This window comes from Mauremys reevesii, linkage group 5, assembly GCF_016161935.1.
Source record: "Mauremys reevesii isolate NIE-2019 linkage group 5, ASM1616193v1, whole genome shotgun sequence".
NCBI classification, from domain to species: Eukaryota; Metazoa; Chordata; order Testudines; family Geoemydidae; genus Mauremys; species Mauremys reevesii.
Genome location: NC_052627.1, coordinates 119,950,614 through 119,976,438, shown reverse-complemented (window position 1 = coordinate 119,976,438; position 25,825 = coordinate 119,950,614). Strand labels below are relative to the sequence as shown.

The 25,825-nt window shown below is 45.2% G+C and overlaps 2 protein-coding genes across 8 annotated transcripts in view; both read right to left on the bottom strand.

The window, feature by feature from the left end:
• The window catches only part of ZFYVE28 (zinc finger FYVE-type containing 28), a 298,503-nt gene that overhangs the window by 105,089 nt on the left and 167,589 nt on the right, over positions 1-25,825 (bottom strand). The window lies entirely within an intron of this gene.
• LOC120405750 (NADH dehydrogenase [ubiquinone] 1 beta subcomplex subunit 4-like) lies at positions 6,211-6,597 on the bottom strand. Its single transcript, XM_039539496.1, has one exon. The coding sequence runs from the start codon at positions 6,595-6,597 to the stop codon at positions 6,211-6,213; it is 387 nt and encodes a 128-aa protein (XP_039395430.1).

Here is a 25,825-nt window from a genome sequence, read left to right as displayed (position 1 = left end):
AGGAAATTGTCCCCTACACTTTCCAAAAACTTCTTGGATTGTCTGTGCACTGCTGTATTGCTCTCTGTAAACGTTCGCTGTTAGGGTTCGCCCCTCTCGGGGGCGGCTGGGAGCCAGGCCGCCTCACTACACGTGCCCGGTGCTCTGGCAAATTAGCCTGGTGGGGCAGGGAACAGCTAGGAGCTCAGGCCCTCAGGCAGGGGCTGAGCAAACAGCTCAGTAAGGTAAGCCCAGGCCCTAGGTCATCGCGGGGCAACAAACAATAGTTCAGGGCTCAGGCCCTCAGGCAGGGGCTGAGCAAACAGTTCAGTTTAAGCCTAGGCTCCTGGGCCTGAGCGCAGGGGCGAGGGGGAGACTGCCACCCGTGAGTGGGGTGGCAGGGGGGACGCAGGCCCGCCCACTCCTCTGCCTCCTAGCCCGGGGCCCTAACAGCAGCAGGCAGCCTGCTGCTGTGTCAGTGGGGATCCTGGCCGCAACACACTGACATGGGCTCTGGGTGTGCCGCAGCCAGACTAGGGTCGGCTGCTCCCGGGCTACTTCCGTACTCCCCCTCGGGCCCTACCTGGGTCCTGGCGTTGGCCTCTGGGGGGTCCAGGAGCATAGGTTCGTCGGGGCAGGGGTTGGGCGGCAGCTCTGGCAACCCCTCCGGGTAGCAGGTGCAGGGTAGCTCCGGCAGCTCCTCCGGGTAGCAGGCGCAGGGTAGCTCTGGCCAGTCTGGGCGGCCACCTGGGGTGGTAGGAGCTTCCCAGTCTCGGGCTTCCCTAGGGACGTCTGTTATCTCCAGCGGCTGGCCTCCTTCTGAGCCCTGGGGTTGGTCTTTTATACTTCCTGCCCTGCGCCTTGACCTCTGGGGGGCGGGGGCGGGCTCCAGCGGCTCCGCCCACTTTGGCGTCCATAAGGGCTCGTCCCTCTCTGGGGCGGCTGGGAGCCAGGCCGCCTCACTACACTCTCCCAGCAGATATCGGGGTGATTGAAGTCTCCCATAAGAACCAGAGCTTGTGATCTAGTAACTTCTGTTAGTTGCCGGAAGAAAGCCTCATCCATCTCATCCCCTGGTCTGGTGGTCTACAGCAGACTCCCACCACGACATCACCCTTGTTGCTCACACTTCTAAACTTAATCCAGAGACTCTCAGGTTTTTCTGCAGTTTCATACCAGAGCCCTAAGCAGTCATACTGCTCTCTTACATACAATGCAACTCCACCCCGCCCTTTTCTGCCCTGCCTGTCCTTCCTGAACAGTTTATATCCATCTATGACAGTACTCCAGTCATGTGAGTTATCCCACCAAGTCTCTGTTATTCCAAACACAGTTCCTTGACTGTGCCAGGACTTCCAGTTCTCCCTCCTTGTTTCCCAGGCTTTTTGCATTTGTGTATAGGCACTTAAGATAACTTGCTGATCATCCTGCTTTCTCAGTATGAGACAGGAGTCCTCCCCTCTTGCGCTCTCCTGCTCATGCTTCCTCCCGGTATCCCATTTCCCCACCTACCTCAGGGCTTTGGTCTCCTTCCCCCATGGAACCTAGTTTAAAGCCCTCCTCACTAGCTTAGCCAGCCTGCATGCGAAGATGCTCTTCCTTCTCTTTGTTAGGTGGAGCCCGTCTCTGCCTAGCACTCCTTCTTGGAACACCATCCCATGGTCAAAGAATTCAAAGCCTTCTCTCCAACACCACATGCAGAGCCATTCGTTGACTTCCACAATTCGATGGTCTCTACCCAGGCCTTTTCCTTACACAGGGAGGATAGACAAGAACATCACTTGTGCCTCAAACTCCTTTATCCTTCTTCCCAGAGCCACGTAGTCTGCAGTGATCCACTCAAGGTCATTCTTGGCAGCATCATTGGTGCCCACATGGAGAAGCAGGAAGGGGTAGTGATCCGAAGGCTTGATGAGTCTTGGCAGAGTCTCCATCACATGATGAATCCTAGCTCCTGGCAAACAGCAGATCTCTTGGTTTTCCTGGTCAGGGCAGCAGACGGATGACAGATTTTGGGACAGAAATGGCAGAATGCAGGTAAAATAGAGCCAGAGACATACAATTCTCCCCCAAGGAGTTCAGTCACAAATTTAATTAACACATTTTTTTTTAAAACGAGTGACATCAGCATGAAAGCATGTCCTCTGGAATGGTGGCCGAAGCATGAAGGGGCATACAAATACCTTGCAATAAATGCCTGTTCTCACTTTCTGGTGACGTAAATAAGAAGTGGGCAGCATTATCTCCCATAAATGTAAACAAACTTGTTTGTCTTATCGATTGGCTGAACGAGAAGTAGGACTGAGTGGACTTGAAGGCGCTAAAGTTTTGTATTGTTTTGTTTTTGAGTGTAGTTATATAAAAAAAAATCTACATTTGTAAGTTACACTTTCACAATAAAAGAACAGGAGTACTTGTGGCACCTTAGAGACTAACAAATTTATTTGAGCTTAAGCTTTCTTGGGCTACAGCCCACTTCATCGGCTGCATAGAATGGAACATATAGTAAGGAGATATATATACACACAAATGGAGAACATGAAAAGGTGGGAGTTGCCCTAGCAACTCTAAGAGGCTAATTAATTAAGATGAGCAATTATCGGCAGGAGAAAAAAAACTTTTGTAGTGATAATCAAGTGATATACAGACCAACATGGCTGCTACTCTGAAACCTTTCACGATAAAGAGATTGCACTACAGTACTTGTATGAGGTGAACTGAAAAATACTAATTCTTTTATCATTTTTACAATGCAAATATTTGTAATAAAAATATAATATAATAAAGTGAGGAGAGTATACCTTGCATTCTGTGTTGTAATTGAAATCAATATATTTGAAAATGTAGAAAAACATCCAAAAATATTTAATACATGTGATTAATCGCAATTAATTTTTTTAATCATGATTTTTTTTTTTTTAGTTAATCATGTGAGTTAACTGTGAATAATTGACAGCCCTAATTCTGTTCTTATTTGGCAGTCTTTTCTTAAGCAAGATTCCCATTGATGTCAAAGGAAATTTTATGTGATGTGAATGAGAGATACTGGGCTCACCACAGGGTTTTGTTGGTCTTCCCATTTTCATTGCATTTACAGAAGTGCTAGATTTTATCTTGATTTTTATAGAAAACTAACTAATTTCAACAGTTAATTATTACAAGCATCTGTAGACTGAGTACATTCAATACATCTATCTTAACTCAAATGCCCTTATTTTTAAAAGTATAAAATTATTCCAATAACTAATATAAACATTTTTAGAAAATGATCAGCAGCTTAGGCTGCAAACAACAAACACGGGTTGAATTTATATTTTTTCCCCACTGTCAGACATTTCTGTATATAGCATCTCGAGAAGTTGCTCCCCTAAGAGCATGAGATAATTATTGAAACACTTCTCTCTCTTGGCACACCCTTAGCTTCTGCCATAGTACAAATCTACTGGCCTCACCACATGAATTGACATAAGATCCGGTGACTCGTTATTTGTGCTGCATCAGTAATTTAGACAATTAAAACTAACAGTTTCTCATTGTAGATAAATCAACCTGCTCTTGACACAGGAAACAAATTCATGCATTAATAGAAAGTTTCAGATTCTGGACTGAGCCAGAACTAGGCAAGCTCTTTACATTTTCCTTTTAACAGGTGCTATCATATACTATAGCTCCTGTATTTGGTATAAGTGTTAGTGAGCCTGTGATAGGGTGTATAAGCCCCATACTAGAATTGAAGGGATTAAGGAGCAGTTCTGGGCCTCTGTTAGAGGAGGAAGGGACTACCAGCTGAACCCAGCCAAGCTGAAGGTTCAGTTACCCCTCCCCCGCCTTTTTTTTTTTTTTAAACATTTTACTATCTTAAGTTGTATTTTGAGACTGTGGAGATGGGTGTATGGCAGGAAGCAGCCCAGGGAGACAGTCCTGAGGCACACCCTGATGCCTGACATTTCTTGCTTCTCATAGGGCCCTAGGTCAGAGCCCAAGGGAGTGGGAGAGGGCCTGGGCTCCCTACCATAGACCCTTGCCATATGGGGAAAAAAACCTAATTTCTACCCTTCCCAGGAGTGAAAAGACTATAGAGATGCTGCAAGCCTTATGGCAAATATAAGCCCCTTACAGGGCCCAGGAGATAGATTAAGGACCCTTCCCTGTCATAAGGACATGGGGCCCTCTACAGTTCATTGGACATCGCTATCCCGAAAGGGGGGCCTGAGCTAAATTGGTGACATGGCCGGAGAGCCGAGTTGCAACCCACCAAAAGGTGGGCTGTCTCAGTACTGGGAAAGTTGCCAATGGGAGGCATCACAGACCAAGAGGGGGAAATTGAGAGGGGGAAACCTAACCACTAGGCAAACCTAACCACTAGGCAATGCCACTGGCAAGCCTGGCCTCCCATCACAGAGTCATTCTGTAAAAAAGCCAACTGAAAAGGGAGAGCATCCTCTGAAACACTTGTGTATCACCTTTCCAGTCTCACTGGTACAGGGTATTGGATGCTGATTTTACCATTTCACGTGGCTCTCTCCTGAAGAAAGAATTCTATGTGGTAAATATATTATAACATGTTATTTACCTTGGTATGCCCCCATTAGAAATTATTCAAACACCAGTTTGATTTAGTACTGTTTTTATAGTTATTCTAAATAAGCATGAGCCATTGGAAGCCTATCACAGATACACTATGTATGAAGCATTTTTCTAGCTGATTTCTTTTCTTGTCTCTTCTGGGTTGTATAACCTTTTGATGCAGGAATCAGAATGCTTCACAATGATCTCAAATCTCAGCCCCCCTGAAACTGGAAATAGGTCAACTGATTTAGACAGACTATCAATGCATTGTAAGCAAATTAGTCTTTTCTTTAATAGAGCTTCAAGAAACATTCAATTTACTTAATTACAGTATTCTGCTTTGTAAGCAATGAGTGAATGGGTGCAGACACATGGTGGTGTTGTGGTTTCACTCTCATTTAAGCAACGAAAATCAATTAGTTGGAATTAAAGTAGTAAATCTTTCACTTGATCCATGTCTCTACAGTGGAGCTTCAGGGTTTTATTTGTTATCTTTTATTCATTTGCATGCTAAGATGAGACTGGTTCCACATAAGATCATCTAGTGTCTTTCTCCCAGGGCAATGGACAGCAGTTTTCAGACACTCTTGGAAACCACCTCAGGTTTCTCATTCCCTCCATGAGTTGGGGTCAAATGCATTGTGAAGGTGACAAACTTGAATTTTTTCGATGGGAGAGAAAGGCAAGTAGTCTGAGGCCTATAATGGACACAAGTTAGCTTGCAATGTAAAATACTGGCAAAAAAGGGTAATATAAATCTTGGCAAACACTTCAAACGTGTAACAGCATGGAGATAACAGTCACTATTTACATTGCTTGGGTGAACCATACATTTGGTGAGATGAGGTGTTGCATTTGCCTTCTGAAGGTTAGAAGATGGAGGGTAGTTAAGTTCAACTAACTTGTCTAGAACGTATGGTTACACCAACATTTCGGGCTCAATGTGTCCATTTGTCAATTTCCTGCATTAAACTGCGCTTTCTTCACATCACCCCTTAGATGCACTATGTCCTCCTTAAGGCCATCCACAAGGCTCTCTAACTCTCTCCGCATTTAAGTGCCACTTAAAGACCCACTTCTGCTGTGCTACCTAAAAGGAAATCACCTGAGTAATACAGTTCTCCTAGCCCAATATTTATCACATACTACTAATTTCTGTCTCATTGTCTGTCTGAATGGCTTACGTTAGACTGAAAACTCCTCTAAATTGGGATTGTGTCTTACTTCTGTCTGGAAAGTGCCTTGCATAATTTGGTCACTACCAAAACACACAGCAAATACATAAGACCTAAATTCATAGTAAATGTTAATTCCATTACCTCTTTTGGCCCAGGCAGTTAGTCAGTCTTGTGGGCTTTTTCCAGTAGGAGGAGAAAATGATGATATAGCCAGGTATTGCTTTAATGAAATCCCGTTTATTTACATAGAACATATATGAAGTTGGGTTTCCTAGAACACCACTGGAATCAAACAGAAGGCATTTTCTTTGCTCATAGTTTTTTTTTATTATTATTATTTTTTATGACTGTAATATAAAGTTTATTTTGATAGAGGATTAGTCTTTTCATCAATGTACAATACATAGCACTTTCTATGAATGGCCCAACAGCAGCAGCACTGCAACATCCAATTCCCAGGGACTTAGCAGCTGAGAGGGAATGGTCACTTGTACTTGCCGTCCTGAATAAGTTTCTCTTTACGATCCCAGCCAGTTTGGATGACATACCACCAGAAGAAAATGGGTCCTATCCCACACAACGTACCCAACAGGGAAGTCTTGGGAGTGGGCTGGAAATTGGGGTAAATGTTGTGTGATCTACCATAGGTCCAACGGAGCATGGCAGGGTCCTCGATGATCCCCTCGTGGTGCGGGTCATTGAGCTTCAGCTGGTACTGGTGCTTGAGGCGGGCGCGGAGCGCCAGACGCTCTGCCTCGGCCCGGCACTTCTCCGGGGACTCGTTGTACTTGGCCGGGTCAAGCTCCCGGGGCAGCGAGGCCAGGGGGGCCGGACAGTAGCCGGAAGTAGAGGACGAAGAGGGCAACGCCATTTTTTTTTTTTTTATTATTATTTTTTTTTGGAGAGTTGCAGGGTTTTTTTCAGCCAGCACTGTCCCTCCTCTCTTTTCACTTTCTATTGGGATCAGATTTCCGCTCCTTCTCTTGCTCTCGGCTTTGTGGTTGTTTCTCTCTGCCTGTTCTCTGGCTGCTGCTTCTTCTCTCACACATACATATTTCCAACAAGCAATTTCCAACAAAACCCCATCGCCCACATAGTTGATTTTATGACTAGCCTTGCATGTGGCCTTTATTTTGGGTGGTGGCTCCTATTGTTTCAGCTATCTTACCCCAAAATGTAGCTTAGCTACTACTTACATTTATTCTGAATGAAGGATGGTTGCCACACCCACCAATTTAAATGAGATTTCATAACAACACTGCTGCAGTTGATCTATGTTTAGTTGAAACGTAGACGATCACTGTTCCTAAACTGGTGTGCAGTACTGTGGGCTTGTTATTATGGGTGCTACAGATGATGGACAGGACTGCTTTTTGATAACAGAAGTAATAATCTCTAAGTGTGCGTATTCAAATCTCTGAGATTTGTATAATTAATGCATTTAATCAATTGCCCGAGTTGGGTGTACCAAGTCAAAGTTGTCACTTAAAGGTGGGGGTTGGCAAATGTCATTTTCAAATAAAAATGTTATTGATCTTAGAGCATCACTTCAATTGAACTGGTTGCCTGAGCAAGATGAGACAGATCTTGCTGTAGTTGAAGGAACATGTACTACCATCTAGACTCTAATTCCTGTTTTATTATGTTAGATTTAATCATAGTTCCAACTTTCATATGCATTGCATTTGAGTCATATAATATAGATAATCATCCTGTTCTCATCTTTCTCTAAGAGATAGAGAAATTAAGACCTAGTCATGGAATATTAATTTCACTTTTCCCCTACCTCCTATAGCAGTGGTGAGCAAACTACGGCCTGCAAGATGGATCTGGCCTGTGAGCCGTTTTAAGCTGGCTCACAAGCTCCCACTGGGGAGCCGGGCAGGAGCCGCACCACGTGTCTCAGCCCCGCTCTGGCGCTACAGCCGGGGCGCCGGGTCAGAGGCCGCACCGTGTGGCTCCCAGAAGCCGCGGGTTGGCTCCGCTCCGAGGGTCGGGGGACGCTTCATGCCTAGGAGCTGGAGAAGGGACATGCCACTGCTTCTGGGAGCCACTTGAAGTAAACGCCGCTCAGAGCCTGCACCCTTGAGCCTCTCCCCACGCCCCAACCCCCTGCCCCAGTCTTGATCCCCCTCCCACTCTCAAAACTGCTCAATCCCAGCACCGAGCACCCTCCTGCACTCCAAATCTCTTATCCCCAGCCCCACTGCAGAGCCTGCACCCCCAGCCAGAACCTGCACCGTTGCCCCAGCCCTGATCCCCCTCCAAACCGCTCGGTCCCAGCCCTGAGCACCCTCCTACACCCCAGAGCCTGCACCCCCAACCAGAGCCCTCACCCCCTCCCGCACTCCAACCCCAATTTTGTGAGCATTCATGTCTGCCATACAATTTCTATTCCCCAATGTGGCCCTCAGGCCAAAAAGTTTGCCCATCTCATCCTATAGTAATTATAGGTTTTACTGAATTACCCCCAAAAAATTAAAGGGAGATTGTAGCTTTCTCCTAGGATGCAACTCTTGCATTAATGTCTTTTTGGGAGAATACTTTTGTTTTTTCTTTGAGACATTCTGTAGCAATGCTGATTATTCTTTCTCTAAGGACAAGTACATTTCTGGACCTCAGCTGGTTGACAGTGTCTTGTTCTTGTACTATAGAAAAGATTTATATTCACTCACCTAGACTGAGAAAGACATTAACCAACATTAATGTCTCCTGGAAAATAGGAGTGTCTTTACTGAAATGGGTCCCTTCATTCTCCCCTAGGGTTATATATGGATTTCATAGAAAAACTGGGTTTTCATTAGAAACCGCCTGTTCCAAGCCTTGTTCTGTTACTAAGGGATAGCTCTATCACTTAGTGTGTGTATGTATGTGTATATATATGGATGGAACTCCTGAAACCTATTATTATCTGACAGATACATTAAGACGACAAATATGTTTTGCTTCCTGGAAGCAGGGCATGCCTATCTGCGTCTTTTTTCTATAAACATCAGGTATAGTGCATTTGTCTTGCATAAACAAAGTTTACCAGTATTAGACTAAGTACCCTTGTTTCGTCACTATTCCATTCTACACATAGTGTCATGGCCATAGCTGGGATAAGCACAGTGCTTAATTTGTGCCAGAGCTGAGCCCTGGCACCTCTAGGCTTTGCAGTTCATAGCCTCGGCACCTCTGGGTTTGCTGCATCAGTTTTGAATGTAAAAAATTTGATCCCCAGCACCTAATTGCTTGAGCCCTGGCACCTCTTTCATTACAAATTAAGCACTGGATAAGTGACATTGTCTTTGAATTACACCATTGATGTGTCTTCTAAAATGCACATAATGGGCCTTGTTCTTGGCCCGTTTAAGGTCTCTGTGCTGCCAAAGTGGGGCAAAGGGATCTTAAAGCTGCTCTGAAAGAGCACTGAAGATTCTCCAGGAGTAAAGGAATTCTGGTATGGGGGTGAGCTAGAAAAGCCAGCTTCACACCACGCACTCTCTTCACCCTTAGCATAGGGGCCATGTGGGAAAGAGTGGGGCACAGTGCACTTCACTTGATTCGAACAGGTGAAAGGGTCTATTTTGGCAGGTATAAGAGCAGCCTTGTGTCTAATCTACTTTGTGCTGGAGACCCATCCAGGACCAGAGAGATTGCAACAGTGACGTAGAGAAAATGGTTACTCATCTTCTAGTAACTGTTGTTATTCGAGATGTGTTGTTCATGTCCATTTCAATCAGGTGTGTGCGCGCCACATGCACGACAGCCAGAAGATTTCCCCCCTTAGCCGTATCTGTAGGGTAGGCCTGGGGGCCCCCGGAGTCGTGCCTTCATGGCGCCCAATATAGAGTCCTGCCGACCCAATCCCCACTCAGTTCCTTTTTGCCGGCTACTCCGACAGAGGGGTAGGAGGAAGGGTATTGGAATGGACATGAACAACACATCTCGAAGAACAACAGTTACGAGAAGGTGACTAACCGTTTTTTCTTCGAGTGGTTGTTCATGTTAATTCCAATCAGGTGACTCCCAAGCCCAAGTTCAGGAGGTGAAGTCGGAGTTGTCCACTGATTGGAGCACCACTCTACCAAAGGCTGCATCATCTCTGGCCTGCTGGGTAATTGCATAGTGCGTGGTGAAAGTGCGTATGGAGGATCACGTCGCTGCTCTGCAAATTTCCTAGGTAGGAATCTGTACCAGGAACACCATTGAGGAGGCCTGGCGGAGTGCACAGTAATTGGAGGGGCAGCCATCCCCTGCCAGGTTATAACACTCACGTATGTAGTACATGATCCATGACGAAATCTGCTGAGAAGAGACAGGAAGACCTTTCATTCTGTACGCCACTGCCACGAATACTTTGATGGATTTTCGGAACAGTTTTGTTCTCTCGATGTAAAAGGCAATGCTCTGTGGACATCCAGTGAGTGAAGCCTCTGCTCCCTGCCCCTTGAGTGCAGCAGGGAGGAAGATGTCTTGGTTGATGTGAAATTGGGAGACAACCTTTGGGAGGAAAGCCGGGTGAGGCCTGAGCTGAACCTTGTCCTTCTAGAACAGAGTGTAAAGAGGCTCTGATGTTAGGGCCTTGAGCTCAGACATCCTCCTGGCTGAGGTTATCGCTACCAGAAACTCCACCTTACATGAGAGATAGAGTGGGGAGCACGTCACCAGTGGTTCAAAGGGTGGACCCATCAGTCTGGAAAGGAACAAGTTACGGTCCCAAGGTGGGATCGGCTGCCTGATGTGTGGATATAGCCTGTCAAGACCTTTGAGAAAGCAACTGACCAAAAGCAAAGGTTGGCAAAGACCGACTGTCCCTCTGCACCTGGATGGAACGCTCAAATGGCAGCTAGGTGAACTCTTATTGATGACATGGACTGGCCCTGCTGTTTGAGATGGGGGAGGTAAGTCCAATATAAGTTGTATAGTGACGAGCGTCGGGGAAGAATGACGCTGCACCATCCAGACTGAAAATCTCTTCCACTTGGCCAGGCAGGTAGCCCTAGTGGAGGATTTTTCACTGCCAATGACAACTTCTCTAACCTGGTCTGAGCAGGTAAGCTCCAGCGGGTTCAGCCATGTAGCTTCCACACTGCAAGGTGCAATGACTCGAGGTTTGGGTGCTGGAGGTGACTTTTGAGTCACTGAATTACCAAGTCTGGGAAGAGCGGCAAGGTGACCGGGGCTTCCACGGACAACTTGAGGAGGGATGTGTACCAGTGTTGGTGGGGCCAGGCTAGAGCTATCAATATCACCGAAGCTTCTTCCCTCTGTATCATGAGGAGCACCTTGTAAATGAGAGGGATGGGTGGGAACACGTATAGGAGATGATTTCCCCATGGTAATAGGAGGGCATCCACTATGGAGCCCGGACTATGGTCCTGGAAGGAGCAGAACTCAGGGGCTGGCACCACCATGTTGCATGACGGACACTTGACAAAATTACTATACTTAGTGATGAACATTGCAGGGTGGGGTGGGGTTATGTCATTCGTTAATTCAATTTTTTGAAAAATTACTCCGGATCTCAAAAATTTTGGCATGGACACTTGTGTCCGTGTATGGACACGTTGCTGACCCTGGCAGAACTGCTGACACTTCCTGTTGAATCGCATGGCAAAGAGGTCTACCTGGGGAAAGCCCTACCATTGGAAAATGGTGACGTCCAGATGTAGGGACCACTCGTGGCCTTGGAACGACCTGCTGAGGTAGTCTGCCAACTCGTTCTGCACCCCGGGGAGGTACGAAGCCTGCAAGTGTATCGAATACTCTACACATAAGTCCCACAGCATGAGGACTTCCTGGCACAGCGGAGAGGAACGTGCACCCCCGTTTGTTGATATAAAACATCGCCGTGGTGTTGTCTATCATAACTGAAACATCTCCTGTTAGGTTGGCTCGGAAAGTCTGCCATGCCAGGCACACTGCTCTGAGCTCTCCGACACCAATGTGGAGAGCCAGCTCTGCTTGCAACCAGCGGCCTTGTGTCCTGAAGTCTCTCAGGTGTGTTCCCCAGCCCGTCTGATGCATCCGTTACAATGAGAGAGTTGGCTGGGGGCTGGCAAAGGGAACCCCAGCACACACCACCACAGCCACCACAGATGGGAGTTGAGGACATGGGGAAGCAAAGTCAACACCCTGTCCAAACTGTCCTGAACCGGTAGATACACTGAGGCTAGTCAGGATTCAAGTGGCCGAAGTCTGAGCCTGGCATGTTGCACCACATAGGTACACGCGGCCATGTGTCCCAGGAGTCTTAGGCAATTTCGTGCTGTGGTGGTGGCAAACAGACTCCGAATGATGTCGCCCATGGCCCAGAACCTCAATTCTAGCAGGTATGCCCTGGCCTGGGTCGAGTCCAGAAGCGCCCCTATAAACTCCATCTGCTGAACAGGGGACAGAGTGGACTTCCCCACATTCAGGAGAAGGCCCAGTGCATCGAATGTTGCAATGATGAATTCAACTTGCGCCTCTACTAGAGCTGTGGAGAGGCCCTTGATCAGCCAGTCGTCTAGGTATGGGAACACCTTTACCTGGCACCTGCTCAGGAATGCGGCCATGACTGCCAAGCATTTGGGGAATACTCGGGGCGCCGCTGGCAGACTGAATGGGAGGAGTGTGAACTGGTAGTGGCTGCTGCTCACCACAAACCTGAGGTATTTTCTGTGGGACGGAGTTATTGCTATGTGAAAGTACGTGTCCTTCAAGTAAAGGGTGGCATACCAGTCCCCTGGATCCAAGGAAGGGATGATAAAGGCCTCTCTTAGCCCGCTTTTGGCCCCTGCAGTCCTGAGGAACCTCTTCCACTGCTCCTAGCGAGAGGAGTAACTGCACCTCCTGGATAAGGAGTTGCTCATGAGAGGGGTTCCTGAAGAGGGACAAGGAAGGGGGGTGGAAGGGTGGGAGGGAACAGATTGGAGTGAATATCCCCTTTCTACCCTGCAGAGCACCCAACAGTTTGATGGGTAGAAAGGAGATAGATGTGATGAAAAGGTAAGGCAGGAAAGATCCAATCTCTGAGCTGGTGTGTCGCCCCCCAAGTGTACCTTCAAAAGGCCTGCCTCTGGCCTGAGGAAGGTTTTGACTGGCTGGAGGAAGGATGAGGTCTCTTTCTCGAGTTCCTGTTCCTCCTACGTGACCCTTCCTCTCTGCTCTGAGGTTGATAATTCCTCAGGGGTGGGGGAGGCCTGAAGTGCTTCTTCTGGGTTGCAGGTGTGTGAAGGCCCAAGGACCCCAAGGTGGCCCGAGAGTCCTTGAGGCTGTGCAAATGCGAGTCAGTCTTCTCTGAAAAGAGCAATTGACCTTCAAAGGGGAGAGCCTGAATCATCTGCTGCACCTCAAATGGTAGGTCCAAGATCTGCAGCCAGGAACTCCTCATGGCCACCCCAGTAGCCATCATATGGGAGTCCGAGTCCGCTGCATCCAAGGCCGCCTGCAGGGACATGCAGGAGATCAATTTGCCTTCCTCTACTAGTGCAGAAAAGTCCACATGAGAGTCAGAAGGCAGAAGTTCAATAAAATTTTGCATAGTCCCACAGGTGTTATAATTGTGTCTGCTAACCACTGCCTGATGGTTAGCAATATGGAGCTACAATCCCCCCCATCCATTGAGTATACTTTTCTCCCAAAAAGGTCCAATTTCTTGGTGTCACGATTTTTGGGAGAGGGCCCCTGGTAGCCCTGTCGCTCATGCTGGTTAGCCACGTCCACTAACATGGAGTCCAGCTGGGGGTGGGTGTACAAATGTTAATACCCCCGTGAGGAAACAAAGCACCTCTGTTCATATCTCTTAGCGATAGGCGGCAGCGAGCATGGGGTCTGCCGCAGTGCCTTGGTGGCATCGCTAATCATTTTGATCAGTGGCAGCATGATACAGGTTGGCCCAGGAGGGGAGAGAATATCAACCATTGGTTTGGCTTCCTCCACCACCTCCTCCATTTTGATATTTAGGTTCTGGACCACCTGTCTCAGCGGCTGCTGCAGGACCCTAATGTCCTCTAAGGCCGGAGCAGTTGATGTACCTGCCACTGCCTCATTCAGCAACAAAGAGGATGAGAGGGCAGCCAATACTGGGGTCTGATCACTGCCCTTGGCCCCCCCATGGGGTCCCGTGGGACAAGGAGCAATGGTGCTGTGGTTGGTGCCATGGCCGGTGGCACTGCTGGTGCTGGGATCAGTGTTGGGGTTGGTGCCGAGCTCAGTGCCAGTATCGAGGTTGCAGCCGATGTCAGGACCGACGCCATGGTCGGCACTGAGAACGTTACCATGGTCGACATCATGATCAGTCCCGAGGACAGTGAGGCAGCCAGCGCTGTTGGAGTGCCAGAGACTGAGGCCACCAATGCCGATCTGGAACCCTGGCTTTGATGATAGGCCCAGGATGTCCAGAAGGGTCACTAGGCCCCTGCCACTGGCTCTGCCAGGGTGCCGGATAGAGATGATGATCGTGGCGGGAGCGGGATCATCTGCTCCTGCTAGAGTGAGAGAACTCTGCCTCCAAGGTCTCTGATTGTGATGACCAGGGAGGAGCGGAACCTCTTGGTTCCAGGGATCGGTGACAGCTTGGGGACCGGAGCAGCTCCCCTACAGAAACCCCCAGTGCCCGTAGTTGATATAACGAGGATGGCCTCAAGGCAGACATCATCGATGGATTTCCCACAGAATGTACCGGGCTTGGGATTGGTGCCAGCGACCTGTCCCTCCTAGGAGACGAGGGCAGCACTGTAAGTGCCAATAGGTCTGCTGCCTCCTCTAATGCCTCCGGCATGGAGGGGAGTTGTATGTCCTCGCGGCGCGGGTCTGGACTCGACTTTACCCCTCCTGGGGTAGGAGTCAACGGGACCCCAGCCGATTGAGCACCCAATGGGGGTTTGCTCATTATGTGGTACTTAGACCTAGCTAGGGAGAGCCCTCTGTCGGCCTTCTTCTTACAGGGCACCGGGGAGTGAGAGCGGTGCCTCGCCGATGCCTGCCCGTGGGTGGAGCTGTGGTGGTGGCAAGGATCTCTAACTGAGTCCTTCCTCAGCGCTGGGGTACTGCGCACCAAGGATGCGGTGCACGAGGCTGGGTCAAGCGTGGCATGCTAGGATTGGGGTTGAAGACCCGCCTCCGTAAGCTGCTCTCTCTCCTTCAGTGTCCTGGGGCGAAAACCCTTACAGATCTTACAGAGGTCTCTGAAATGCCCCTCACCTAGACACTTAAGGCATGACGAGTACGGGTCACTCCTTGGCATAAACCTGCCACAGTCCGAGCACGGTTTAAAGCCCAGGCACCGAGGCATAGCCCAGTGCCAGGGAAAAATGTAGGTGGGAAGACACCCCCCCCCCAAAAGGAAACCTAAAAGCAAAACTACACTACCTATAACTACTATGCTACCTATGTACACGAGGATAGAGACACTGCAAAGCACGCACTTGCTGAGGCAAGAGCGGTAGGGAGTTCCAGCTACCCGTCACAGGTGGTAAGAAGGAATTGAGTGGGGGTCAGGTCAGCAGGGCCCTATATGGGGTGTCATTTATTATTATTATTATTTATTATGTCATGAAGGTGCAACTCCAGAGGGCGCCCAGGCCAACACTATGGATACTGCTAAGGCAAAAATCTTCTGCCTGTCATGCACGCAGCACATGCACACCTGACTGGAATTGACATGAACAAGCACTCGAAAGAAGAACCTCCTTTACTTTCCCTCTCACTCAGTTGCAGAGTATAAGCACCCTAGGTACTCAGCACAACTGGGATTTGAGCCAAAATTCCTTCCTAAGGCTTTTTTTTTTTTTAGCTAGATATTAATTCCTTGATTTGTACCGCATAACATTTTCAATCTAGTCCACCCACAGCCTTCAGTTCAGCGAAAATCTCGTCCCGAGTCTTTTTCTTTCGCCGCCTAATCTGCGCCAGCCTCTGTGAGGGGGATGCCGGGGCAGTTCAGGAAAGAGCCGCAGCTGTGTGATGGGAAAAAGGAAGTGATTTCCTTGCAAAGATACATGTTTGCGAACACTGAACACAGTCTACTCAGTTTCTGTGAACAAGACCATACAGGGCACCTAATCTCATGTGCTCTCAGGACAAGTTCGAATTTTCGGCATTCGCTTTCATTGCCTGGGGTCTTGCACTGGAGATCGGACAAGCGGGGCAGGACAGCAGAATCTGTGTAGCAGCCAGGCCTGGTAAGCCGTAAACTTTAGGCTGCTTAACAGTTAATGGATAGCAGTGCCCTCCTGCTGCAGGCAATCTGGAAAGCATAAAGTCTGACCCTGTTCCAGCCCCTCGCGGCTGTCCCCGGGAAAGATCCCTGTATGCTTTTCCTCTGCAGCCTCCACCACGTGGCTGTTAAACGATGGTCATTGTTATGCAAAGGAAAAGTCAAGCATTCACAATAGTAACATTACAGTAATTCCCCTAATTAGATGCAGCAGTCGCCGAGCGAGATCACCCTCAGGCAGGTCACTAGGAGAGACAGAGAGCGCATGCTGCGTGAATCCCTGCACAGACCAGGGCCTTATGCTGTCATACTGGTCGAGGCAATGCTCCCACTGTACCTCAGGATGGCCTGGCGCGGAAGAGTGTGCTTCCACAGAGCACCCAATAAGGCACCTCTCCCCAGGAACCTCCTGCGGAGGCTTTTCGAGTACCTCTACGAGAGCTTCGTGGAACTGTCCCAAGAGGATTTCTGTTTGATCCCTATATGTATTGACCTTCTTTTCATATAGTTTTTATTCCTGTTTTTAAAAAAATAAATGTTTACATGTTTATAGCACTTACCGACTGATCCTTTCCCTGATTCAGAGTCCGGGTTAACGGCCGGGGAGGGTTGGTAGAGGATCTCAGTGAGGGTGATGAAGAGATCCTGGCTGTCGGGGAAATCAGCGTTGTAAGCGCTGTCGACTACCTCCCCCTCCTCATCTCCTTCCTCATCTTCCCCGTCTGCGAACATCGCCGAGGAACTGGCCGTCGACACTATCCCATTGTCAGAGTCCACGGACACTGGTGGGGCGGTTGTGGCAGACTCACCGAGAATGGCATGCAGTGCCTCGTAGAAGCGGCATGTCTGGGGCTGGGCTCCGGAGCGTCCATTTGCCGCTTTGATTTTTTGGTAGCCTTGTCTCAGGTCCTCGATTTTCACACGGCACTGCGTTGCATCCCGGCTGTATCCTCTGAGTGCCATGGCTTTGGAGACCTTCTTGTAGGTCTTTGCATTCCGTTTTTTGGAGCGCAGCTCCGAAAGCACAGACTCATCGCCCCACACAGCGATCAGATCCAAGACTTCCCGGTCAGTCCATGCTGGGGCCCTCTTTCTACTCTGAGATTGCATGGACTCCTCTGCTGGAGAGCTCTGCATCGCTGCCAGTGCTGCTGAGCTCGCCACGATGTCCAACCAGGAATTGAGATTCAAACTGGCCAGACAGGAAAAGGAATTCAAATTTTCCCGGGGCTTTTCCTGTATGGCTGATCAGAACATCTGAGCTCGGACTGCTGTCCAGAGCGTCAACACAGTGGTGCACTGTGGGATAGCTCCCGGAGCTACTAAGTTCGATTTGCATCCACACCTAGCCTAATTCGACATAGCCATGTCGAATTTAGCGCTACTCCCTTTGTCGGGGTGGAGTACCGAATTCGAACTAAAGAGCCCTCTAGGTCGAATTAAATGGCTTCCTGGTGTGGATGGGTGCGCGGTTAATTCGAATTAACGCTGCTAAATTCGAATTAAAGTCCTAGTGTAGACCAGGCCTTAGTCAATGAACAGTTTCTCTAAATGACCTACTTGATCTGAAGCACCAAGCGGAAACAAATTGAAAACCTGGTGAACATGGGGAAGCTTCTATGTTCATTTGACTTTTCCACACATCTCTCCCCCCAGTTTTCATTTTGTTTCTCAGACTCTAAGGGATGGCACATCTACTTCCTCTGTAGAATCAAAAAGGATGTTCCAGTGAACAGAATGGCTAATTAATTCCTTTTGATTCAGAGGGACATAATGTCCAGATGTGCTAAAGGCTCTGCTTTTAGATAATATTAATAAGTAAAAGAAATCTTTCATATTAACTAGTTCCACAGTGTTCACTGTGGACTAATAAGAGTCACATTAATCATATCTCAGAAAAATAGAGAAGAGATCCATAGAAAATTGGTAAGTTATTTATGCATAGGCCAGTTTTGTTTAAAATGTCAATCCAATCCCTAGCCCCATGATTGTGATTTTTTTTTTAAACAGATTATATGAAACTTCTGAAACAGTTTTAACAATAGCAATTTAATAGACACTGATTGACTGTGGGAAATGGGGTTAAATTAAAAGTTAAATTAAATTCTATAACCTATCCTAACTTTAGTCATTCAGTCCATGATAAAGGGACCCAGCTAATGGTAAGCCTGCAGTCAGACTATACAGTATGAGAATTTTCACATTTAGATTTCAGTTGCTGATTTTCATTTGGCTGCTGAAATCCACGGTGCTTCAATCTACTACAAGACTTACATGAAAACGTGTGTGTATTTTATTTTTTAAAGGAATTTTATACCCCTTTACTATTGGTTTTATACGTAATTAAATAAAGCAACAACTCACAAGCAGTGTTCGTTTACATTAGATTCACAGACTTTTTGGGTTTTCCTGTGTGATGGTTATATAAGCAATCATCAATGGGAGTAATTGCAATAGAACAGGATTTATAATCTACTTTACCATAAAATATTTTGAGTGCGCAAAATATATTACTCATTAAGGAAATGTCCTCCTGTCCACTGTCAAAGGTAGGTTCCCATAGCACAAATGGATATTACATCCTCCACTACACATATTCCATAATTCAAGGCTACTCCTTGCTCTAGTCTTGGCATCACATCTTAGCCTTTCAAAATAATGGTGCTTTTCACTTCAGTCTGATTACCTTATTCTTTTCTGGATTAGAACAATCCTCAGTGCTTCCTCCCCTTTTTATGCATTTTCCCTATAAATATTTAGCAGATCATTTTATTTAAAAAAAAGACTTACTGGGTTCCTCCCACATCCATTTCAGTAATTTTTCCAACTCTCCCTGTCATAGTTTCATCAAGTCACTTCTTACATATGTTTTATGAGAGCATCTCTTCAGCCCATCAGTTCCATCTATTGTTTGCCATTAGTTTTCAAGTCTACCTGCTAAAGGATAGCAGAATTCGGAATACTGGAATGGATCCTGCCACAGTTATAACCAACCTTCACATTTTCTAATGTGATTGAATAGGCTGAAGGAATCTTGCTTTTCATCACTATTTCCTCTCGTTCCCTGGAAAATGTGTATCTGTATGTCTGCTACTTCCATTAGTTCCCAACATCTAGGATCACAAAAGGCAAAAATTTAAATTTTAAGCCAATTTCTATGTCATTTCTCAGTAATTACTCTTGACATCTATTATAGGCCCTACTATCTCCTTCATTGACCTCTGCTGACATAACTAGTATAATTTCTAAAGGGTTACAAAGTAAGCAGTTTAGGAAGATTAAGCCATTTACATTAGCTAAAAATACTCTTAGTTCAAAATTCACATCTAACCTTTATACAGTCTAATGAAAATGAAATATAGAATATAATCTACTCAATTTTTAACCAATAGTTATGTTTCAGATGCCAGCTGGGACCTTCTTATAGGGTTAGGCTAATTTGTTGTGTGTTAAGAGATGTCTGTGTGCATAATTCTGTGTGCAAATGATCTTCAGTGGACAGATGCAATCAAACATGGAAATATCACAGCTCCTTTAAATTGCCTTGATGTTAACAATGACTACAATACTTGCTCCCAGAGCACCTTTATAAAAAATGTTAAGTAAAATGAGTACATGCAGCATTTCCCCCATAATTCACTGCCGATCCATTCTGATAATATCATTGTACCATTCATATTTTCATAGCTCTTCACATGCACATGTATATCAAAAGGATGCCCAGTAATGAATTTTTTTTAACATTGTCCAACAAGCAAGAATGAAATACAGATTAAATTCAGTGTAAATGTTAATATTTTAATGAAAGTGCTCTTATTTTGTGCATGTTGCCATATAAACTTGAAAGACAGAAGGTGACACCTTTGGACGGGGTCCTTAATACATTAGGATGAGCAGAATGTTTGGCAGAAAGTAACCTAAGGCAATACAAACCCCTGCTCAGACAGGACTGTTGTAGTGGATTTCTTTTTTAAATTAGTCTGCCTTTATCTCATTTGCTCATGCTCCACAAATCCAGGCAATAATCTGACATACATTACCCAAAATATAAGAAAAAGTTATTCACCTTATGCAATAACTTTTTTTTTTTTTAGATTTGCCCCCTATGGGTGCTCCACTTCCAGTACACATGCCTCTCAAGCCGCTGACTGGAGATTTTCCACTAGCAATCACAGGAGCCAACTTTCCTTGGCACCGGTGGGTGCTCACACCACCCTCACGCCCGCCCCCAGCGCCACCCCGATTCTGCCCCCTCCCTGCCCCTACTGGACCCCTCCCCAAATCCCTGCCCCAGCCACACCTCTTCCCCAAGTGAGCCATGTTCCTCCTCCTCCCCTCTCCTTCCCAGCGCTTGCCACACGAAACAGCTGGGAGGGAAGAGGGAGAAGCAGGGGGCAGCGGCACATTCAGGGGAGGAGGCGGAGGCGAGCTGGGGCAGGGCAGTGAGCTGCCAGTAGGTGCAGAACACCCACCAATTTTTCCCCATGGGTGCTCCAGCCCCAGAGCACCCACGGAGTTGGCGCCTATGCTAGCAGTGTCCATTTGGCCCATACATGTGCGTTATACAACCTCATGCCACACACCAAAGGGATATAGAACAGCACAGGCAAACTGCCCTCATTTACTTCTCTATCCAAACATCCAACAAACGGTCCAAAGCAGAGGGGAAGAAGGGTAGGTAATGGAGCACCCATAGGAACACATATCTCGAAGAACCACAGTTACTGCACAAGGTGAGTAACTGTCAGACTAAAGCTCACGATTGTCCTTTCTGACAATAAATTTATTAGTCTAGTCACTAGCAAAAGAGCTTCTGGAGTACCACATTGGTCAACCAGAAGTCAAACACAGTTCCCTTTAGGCATTCCAGCTGCTGGCTCCCATCCAGACAAACAGGTCCAATACAGTGAGGAGTTATTGAAAACCCATTTCACCATATGTGAGGTTCTACTAATCCCAAAGGATCAGACACTTACCTCCAGGTCAATATGCATCACAGATCGTACCCAAATATCAAGCTTTCAGCCCATCCTTAATAAACTAGCTAAATAAAGATTTAAAAATCAAAAAAGATGAGATTGAATGATTAAAAAACCATATATACCAAGTGAAGTGATTGTCCTTATAGGTGGGTTTATGAGGTGATGACTTGTGAGAGTGCTGGCAAAAAAAAACTGGTTAGACTGGAAGGTCCTAAAGACTGGGCTCAGCCCATATATTCAGATATTTTAATTTAAGCTGTAAATCCACATCCTGAGAAATAGAGCAAAGAGAGAGGAAGAGGTGTCTTTTTTATATCTTTCTGTTATATCCTTTGCTGTGTACATACATAAAGCCAGCCCAAAGCCCTGTGCCCCTCCAAGATGGGCATTTGATGGGAGGGTTGATGAGGCTTATCACCATGCTCCACATGTTTTGCCGAATCAGGTTTAATCACAGGAGGTGCTATCTGGCTGGCCCCAGGAGGCATCCCCAGGAAGACCTACTGTCTGGGATGAGCCCATTTGTTCAATGGTGTGTGATTTACAAGTACAGTTTGTATTTTTGTTGCAACAGACTAACACGGCTGCTACTCTGAAACCTGCACAAGGTGAGTAACCTTTTCTTCAAGTAGTGTCCCTATGGTCGTTCCATTATATTTCTAAGGACAGCCCAGGAGCTTGCTTGAATCAAAGACCGGACAATCTATTTGCACAGCTGTCAAAATTCTCAGAGGACTCTGCAAACAAAACTATCTTAAGTTTACATACATATGTTTTTTCTGAAAAGACCACATGTATTTCACAAATATAATTATAAAAACTAGGAATGCTAATTTAGGGCATAGATAAGTTTAGGGCTCTCTGCTATTAGCATGAACATGCATTGCATCAATGGAGAATGTTGGAAAAAATCTAAATTTCTCTGCTTTATAGGGTTAACTGAATAAGGCAAATTAAAGTTTCATAGCTTCAAAACTGAGTAATTCAAAGAAAGGCTGACATCACTACTTCTCTCATCAGCACACAATAAAGTAATATCTGACAGCTAGCCTTAGACGCCAACAAAAATCCCAGATTTCAAAACCTACAGCACGTTTGGATCCAGATCCGAAGTTTCTGGCTGGGATCATTTCTATCAGTGAATCAGTAATGACTGCTTAAGGTCTGTTTCTTCTTGAAAGAGTAACTGCGTAAAAATGGCACTGTCTTTTTTTTTTTTTTTTTAGCAGATCTGCTCTTCACAACCACTCAATCACATTTGCTTTCTTGGTGAAAACTGAAGTTTATTGCTTTATACTTACGTTTGCACTGTAGAAAAAAACTCACAGTTTGAGAATATGAGATGGATTCTATCAACAGAATTCTTAAAATTCAAGCTGCAAGGTCAAATTCTGTTCCCAATTATACTTGTACAGTCCCCACTGAAAACAATAGGGAATGCAGAGGAGTAACTAAGGGCAGAATCTGAGGATGAAGGGGTTGCACAAGTGTAAATGAGACTAGCATGATTTTTATTACTGGTAACAATGTATGAGTCAAACAGAATTGAGAATGAATTTCAGATGCCAAGGTGAATTTGCAGGACTATCAGTTGGAAAAATCATCTTTATTTATTTGCAAAAGGAGTATATTTGATTCAGTAAGAGAAAATGAACATGGATCGTTTGGTGTTATTTTTAGAGGTTTTTTTGTTTGTTTGTTTTTTGTTTTTAAGAGGAGAGATGCACTTTTCATAACTGGTGGATTTTCCCATCTGAATCTCTTAGTTAATATAAAGAGCAAACAGTTAGGAAAGGCCCCTTGCAGAATCCACCTCTTTGCCCACCTCTTGCTGCAGAATTGTGTTCTAGATCCTGAGCTTTTATTTACAAACAACATATTTCTAACCGTCATGGCTCTGAAGATCTTTGAAAAAGTATCATCTTCCTGAGTTTGCCCGCAGCAAAAAACACAAAACAAAACAAAAAACAACCCCTAAGCCCTCCAATACTGCCAACCCCAAGCTTTCAAATAATAATAAATAATAATAATAATAATAATAATAAATAGACCCCTCACCCCAAATAATGGGATTTTAAAAAATAATGAATTTTGGATTATTTTATTTCAGTTTTTGAGCCACTAATATACAGTGAGTTTCCAAGATTTTCTCCACAATCATGAAGGCTAGAAATTTACTTTAAAAAAAAGATGAGATTCTCATGTTATTTAAAAAAAAATTAAGGAACTGAGGCCTTATGAAAAATACCAAACAGCATAAGACTTGCAATAACATTGAGTTAGAAACACAGAGGTGTTAACTGCACCATTCACCTCAGAGAGTGAACTCTGACACCTAAAGACGTTAATTTACATTAACTGTTTCACTGCCAATAAATCAATTTAGCAGAAAAACACAACTGATGTACTTAGTTATTCCACAGTTTCTCAGGCACCCTTAGGTGCCTATAGCTCTTGCTGCCAAAGTAACGAGCTTCCCCTTTCTATGATGCAGTTAAGCATAATCAGTACAAAAACTCAAGAACTGAAAGCATGTCGATAGTGCAAAATAAACTAAACTTAATATCAAATAACAGCTGCTTTTGTACAGAAAGTATTTTACAGTTTCATATTTAAAGAAAAAACTTTATTTTTTATTTTCAGTTAAAGAGCTGCTGCAAAACTTTCTGCCTGCTGCGGTATCCAGAAACTGCCAAAGAATTTAGGTCTCACTTGCTTTGGAGTACACGAGGCCTTGCCCTTTGGTAATACCATTGGCTCATAAACGGATACTTTGCACTATAGGCTGAAGCTTCCTGCAGCTTTAAATTTTCTTAAATGCTTGATTTTTTTTAAGCAGCCTGCTCTTTGGTGCAAAATATGCCTTGTCTCCAGTTCATGCCTGTCCTGCCTCTGGCCTTTCTACTGGAAGGCTGGGCAGAGGCAACACACTGAAAGAAATTAAGCCACCTGGAAAGCTTTTAGGCTGCACTGTACTTTTATAATATACTATGATATCCTTAACTGTTACTGATTTATACTGTTCCGGTTTCTTACAGTGTCACAATGAAGTACTTTTGTATTGAACAAAGGAGGACATACAAAGCAGAGTTATTTTTCCCAAACTGGGAAAATTCTGTTCAATTCACTTCATAAAAATATTTATTTCTCAAACATAAAAGAGTGTATTATGTGTTCAAAGAGAAAAGCTTGATAACCAATTTCAATGGTTAGGCCCATCATTCTTTTTGTATTTGCTCTTAGACACTCTCCTCAGTTCTGCAATTTTACTTCAACAATTTTCCACCATTGTAATGCAATGAACTTTGATGCAACCTCCTTCCTAAACATAAAATTGGGTATAGAAAGTTGGATCTTCACATTTACATGCTAGAAAAGAAAGGAACTCAGTATTATGTCCTGGTACTCTGGGGCAAAGCTGGAGTCCACAGCAAATTCCACAGCCACATCATCCACAAGACTAACCACAGAGTCCCTGTCTTCCAAATCATATTACCTAATTTCCATTGCCCAATCACATTCCTTCTCTTCATAAACTACTCTATGCAGTAAACCCGTTAAACTTGTAGATTAATTCCATTCATATACATGGCACATGGCAGTACTCCCTTACTGTAATGGCCTTTATTGACATGAGACTCGGCTCACTAAACACTGCTGCTCTCAGTGATTAAAGGAAAATGAGCTTAAAGGAACGTGAAGAGAGGTCTGATTGGTTGAAACAAATTGGAATAGTTATTTTAAACACTCTTACTGTGTGTCTGATAGATACTGTGTGACAATAACAGATTTTTGCTACCAAAACAGTTCGGAATCACACTGCTTCTCAGAGACATCATAGGTTTCATTGTGTTAGTGCCCTGTGATGGGGTGTACGGTACATAAACATAGGGCTAACTCCAGTTCAAGCTCTTCCCTTCCCTTTCCCCAGTGAAGCCCTATGAAAGAGACTGCTTGGGAAATAGAAGCAATTATATCACATGTAGAAAGCTAAAAAGCAACAATTTTAAGTGCTTATATAGAAATGCTAGAAGTCTAAATAATAAAATGGGTGAACTAGAGTGCCTCGTATTAAATGAGGATATTGATACAACAGGCATCACGGAAACTTGGTGGAATGAGGATAATCAACGGGACACAGTAATACTGGGATACAAAATATATTGGAAGGACAGAACAGGTCGACCTGGTGGGGAAGTGGCACTATGTGTGAAAGAACACAGTCAAATGGACCAAAAATCTTAAATAAACCAAAAGGCAAAAAGGCATCCTTTAAAAAGTGGAAGTCAAATCCTATTGAGGAAAATAGAAAGAAGCATAAACACTGGCAAGTGAACTGTAAAAATATAATTATGAAGATCAAAAAAAGAATCTGAAGAACAGCTAGCCACAGATTCAAAAAGTTACAGCAAAAAAAAATGTAAGTAAAAATATAAAAAATGAATGTTCAATCTCTAGCTGTTTTCCATGTAGAAAACATTTCAATGGCTTTCATAGCCCATTGCTCATCAGGGCAATCCACAAAGGCACAGCCCGATTTCACCAGAAACTGACCACTGAAGGAGATCTTGTGGTCATTGAAGACTTTCTCCAAATCGCCTAGAGTCACGTTTTCATTTAGGTTCCCAATGTACAGCTTGTTCATGAGAATGAACATTCAGTACCCAAAAAGCAAAGCTTTCGTAAATGTTCTGCTCCATCTTTCATCCACCTGCCAAAGTACATGTGGATCAAGAGAACCTCAAAAGGTATCCATTCTATGCATCTGAAGAAGTGGGCTGTAGCCCACGAAAGCTTATGCTCAAATAAATTTGTTAGTCTCTAAGGTGCCACAAGTACTCCTCTTCCAACAAATCATGTTAATCAGTGTCTGATAATTCTGTTCTTTACTATAGTTTCAACCAGTTTGTCCAGTACTTAAGTTAGGCTTA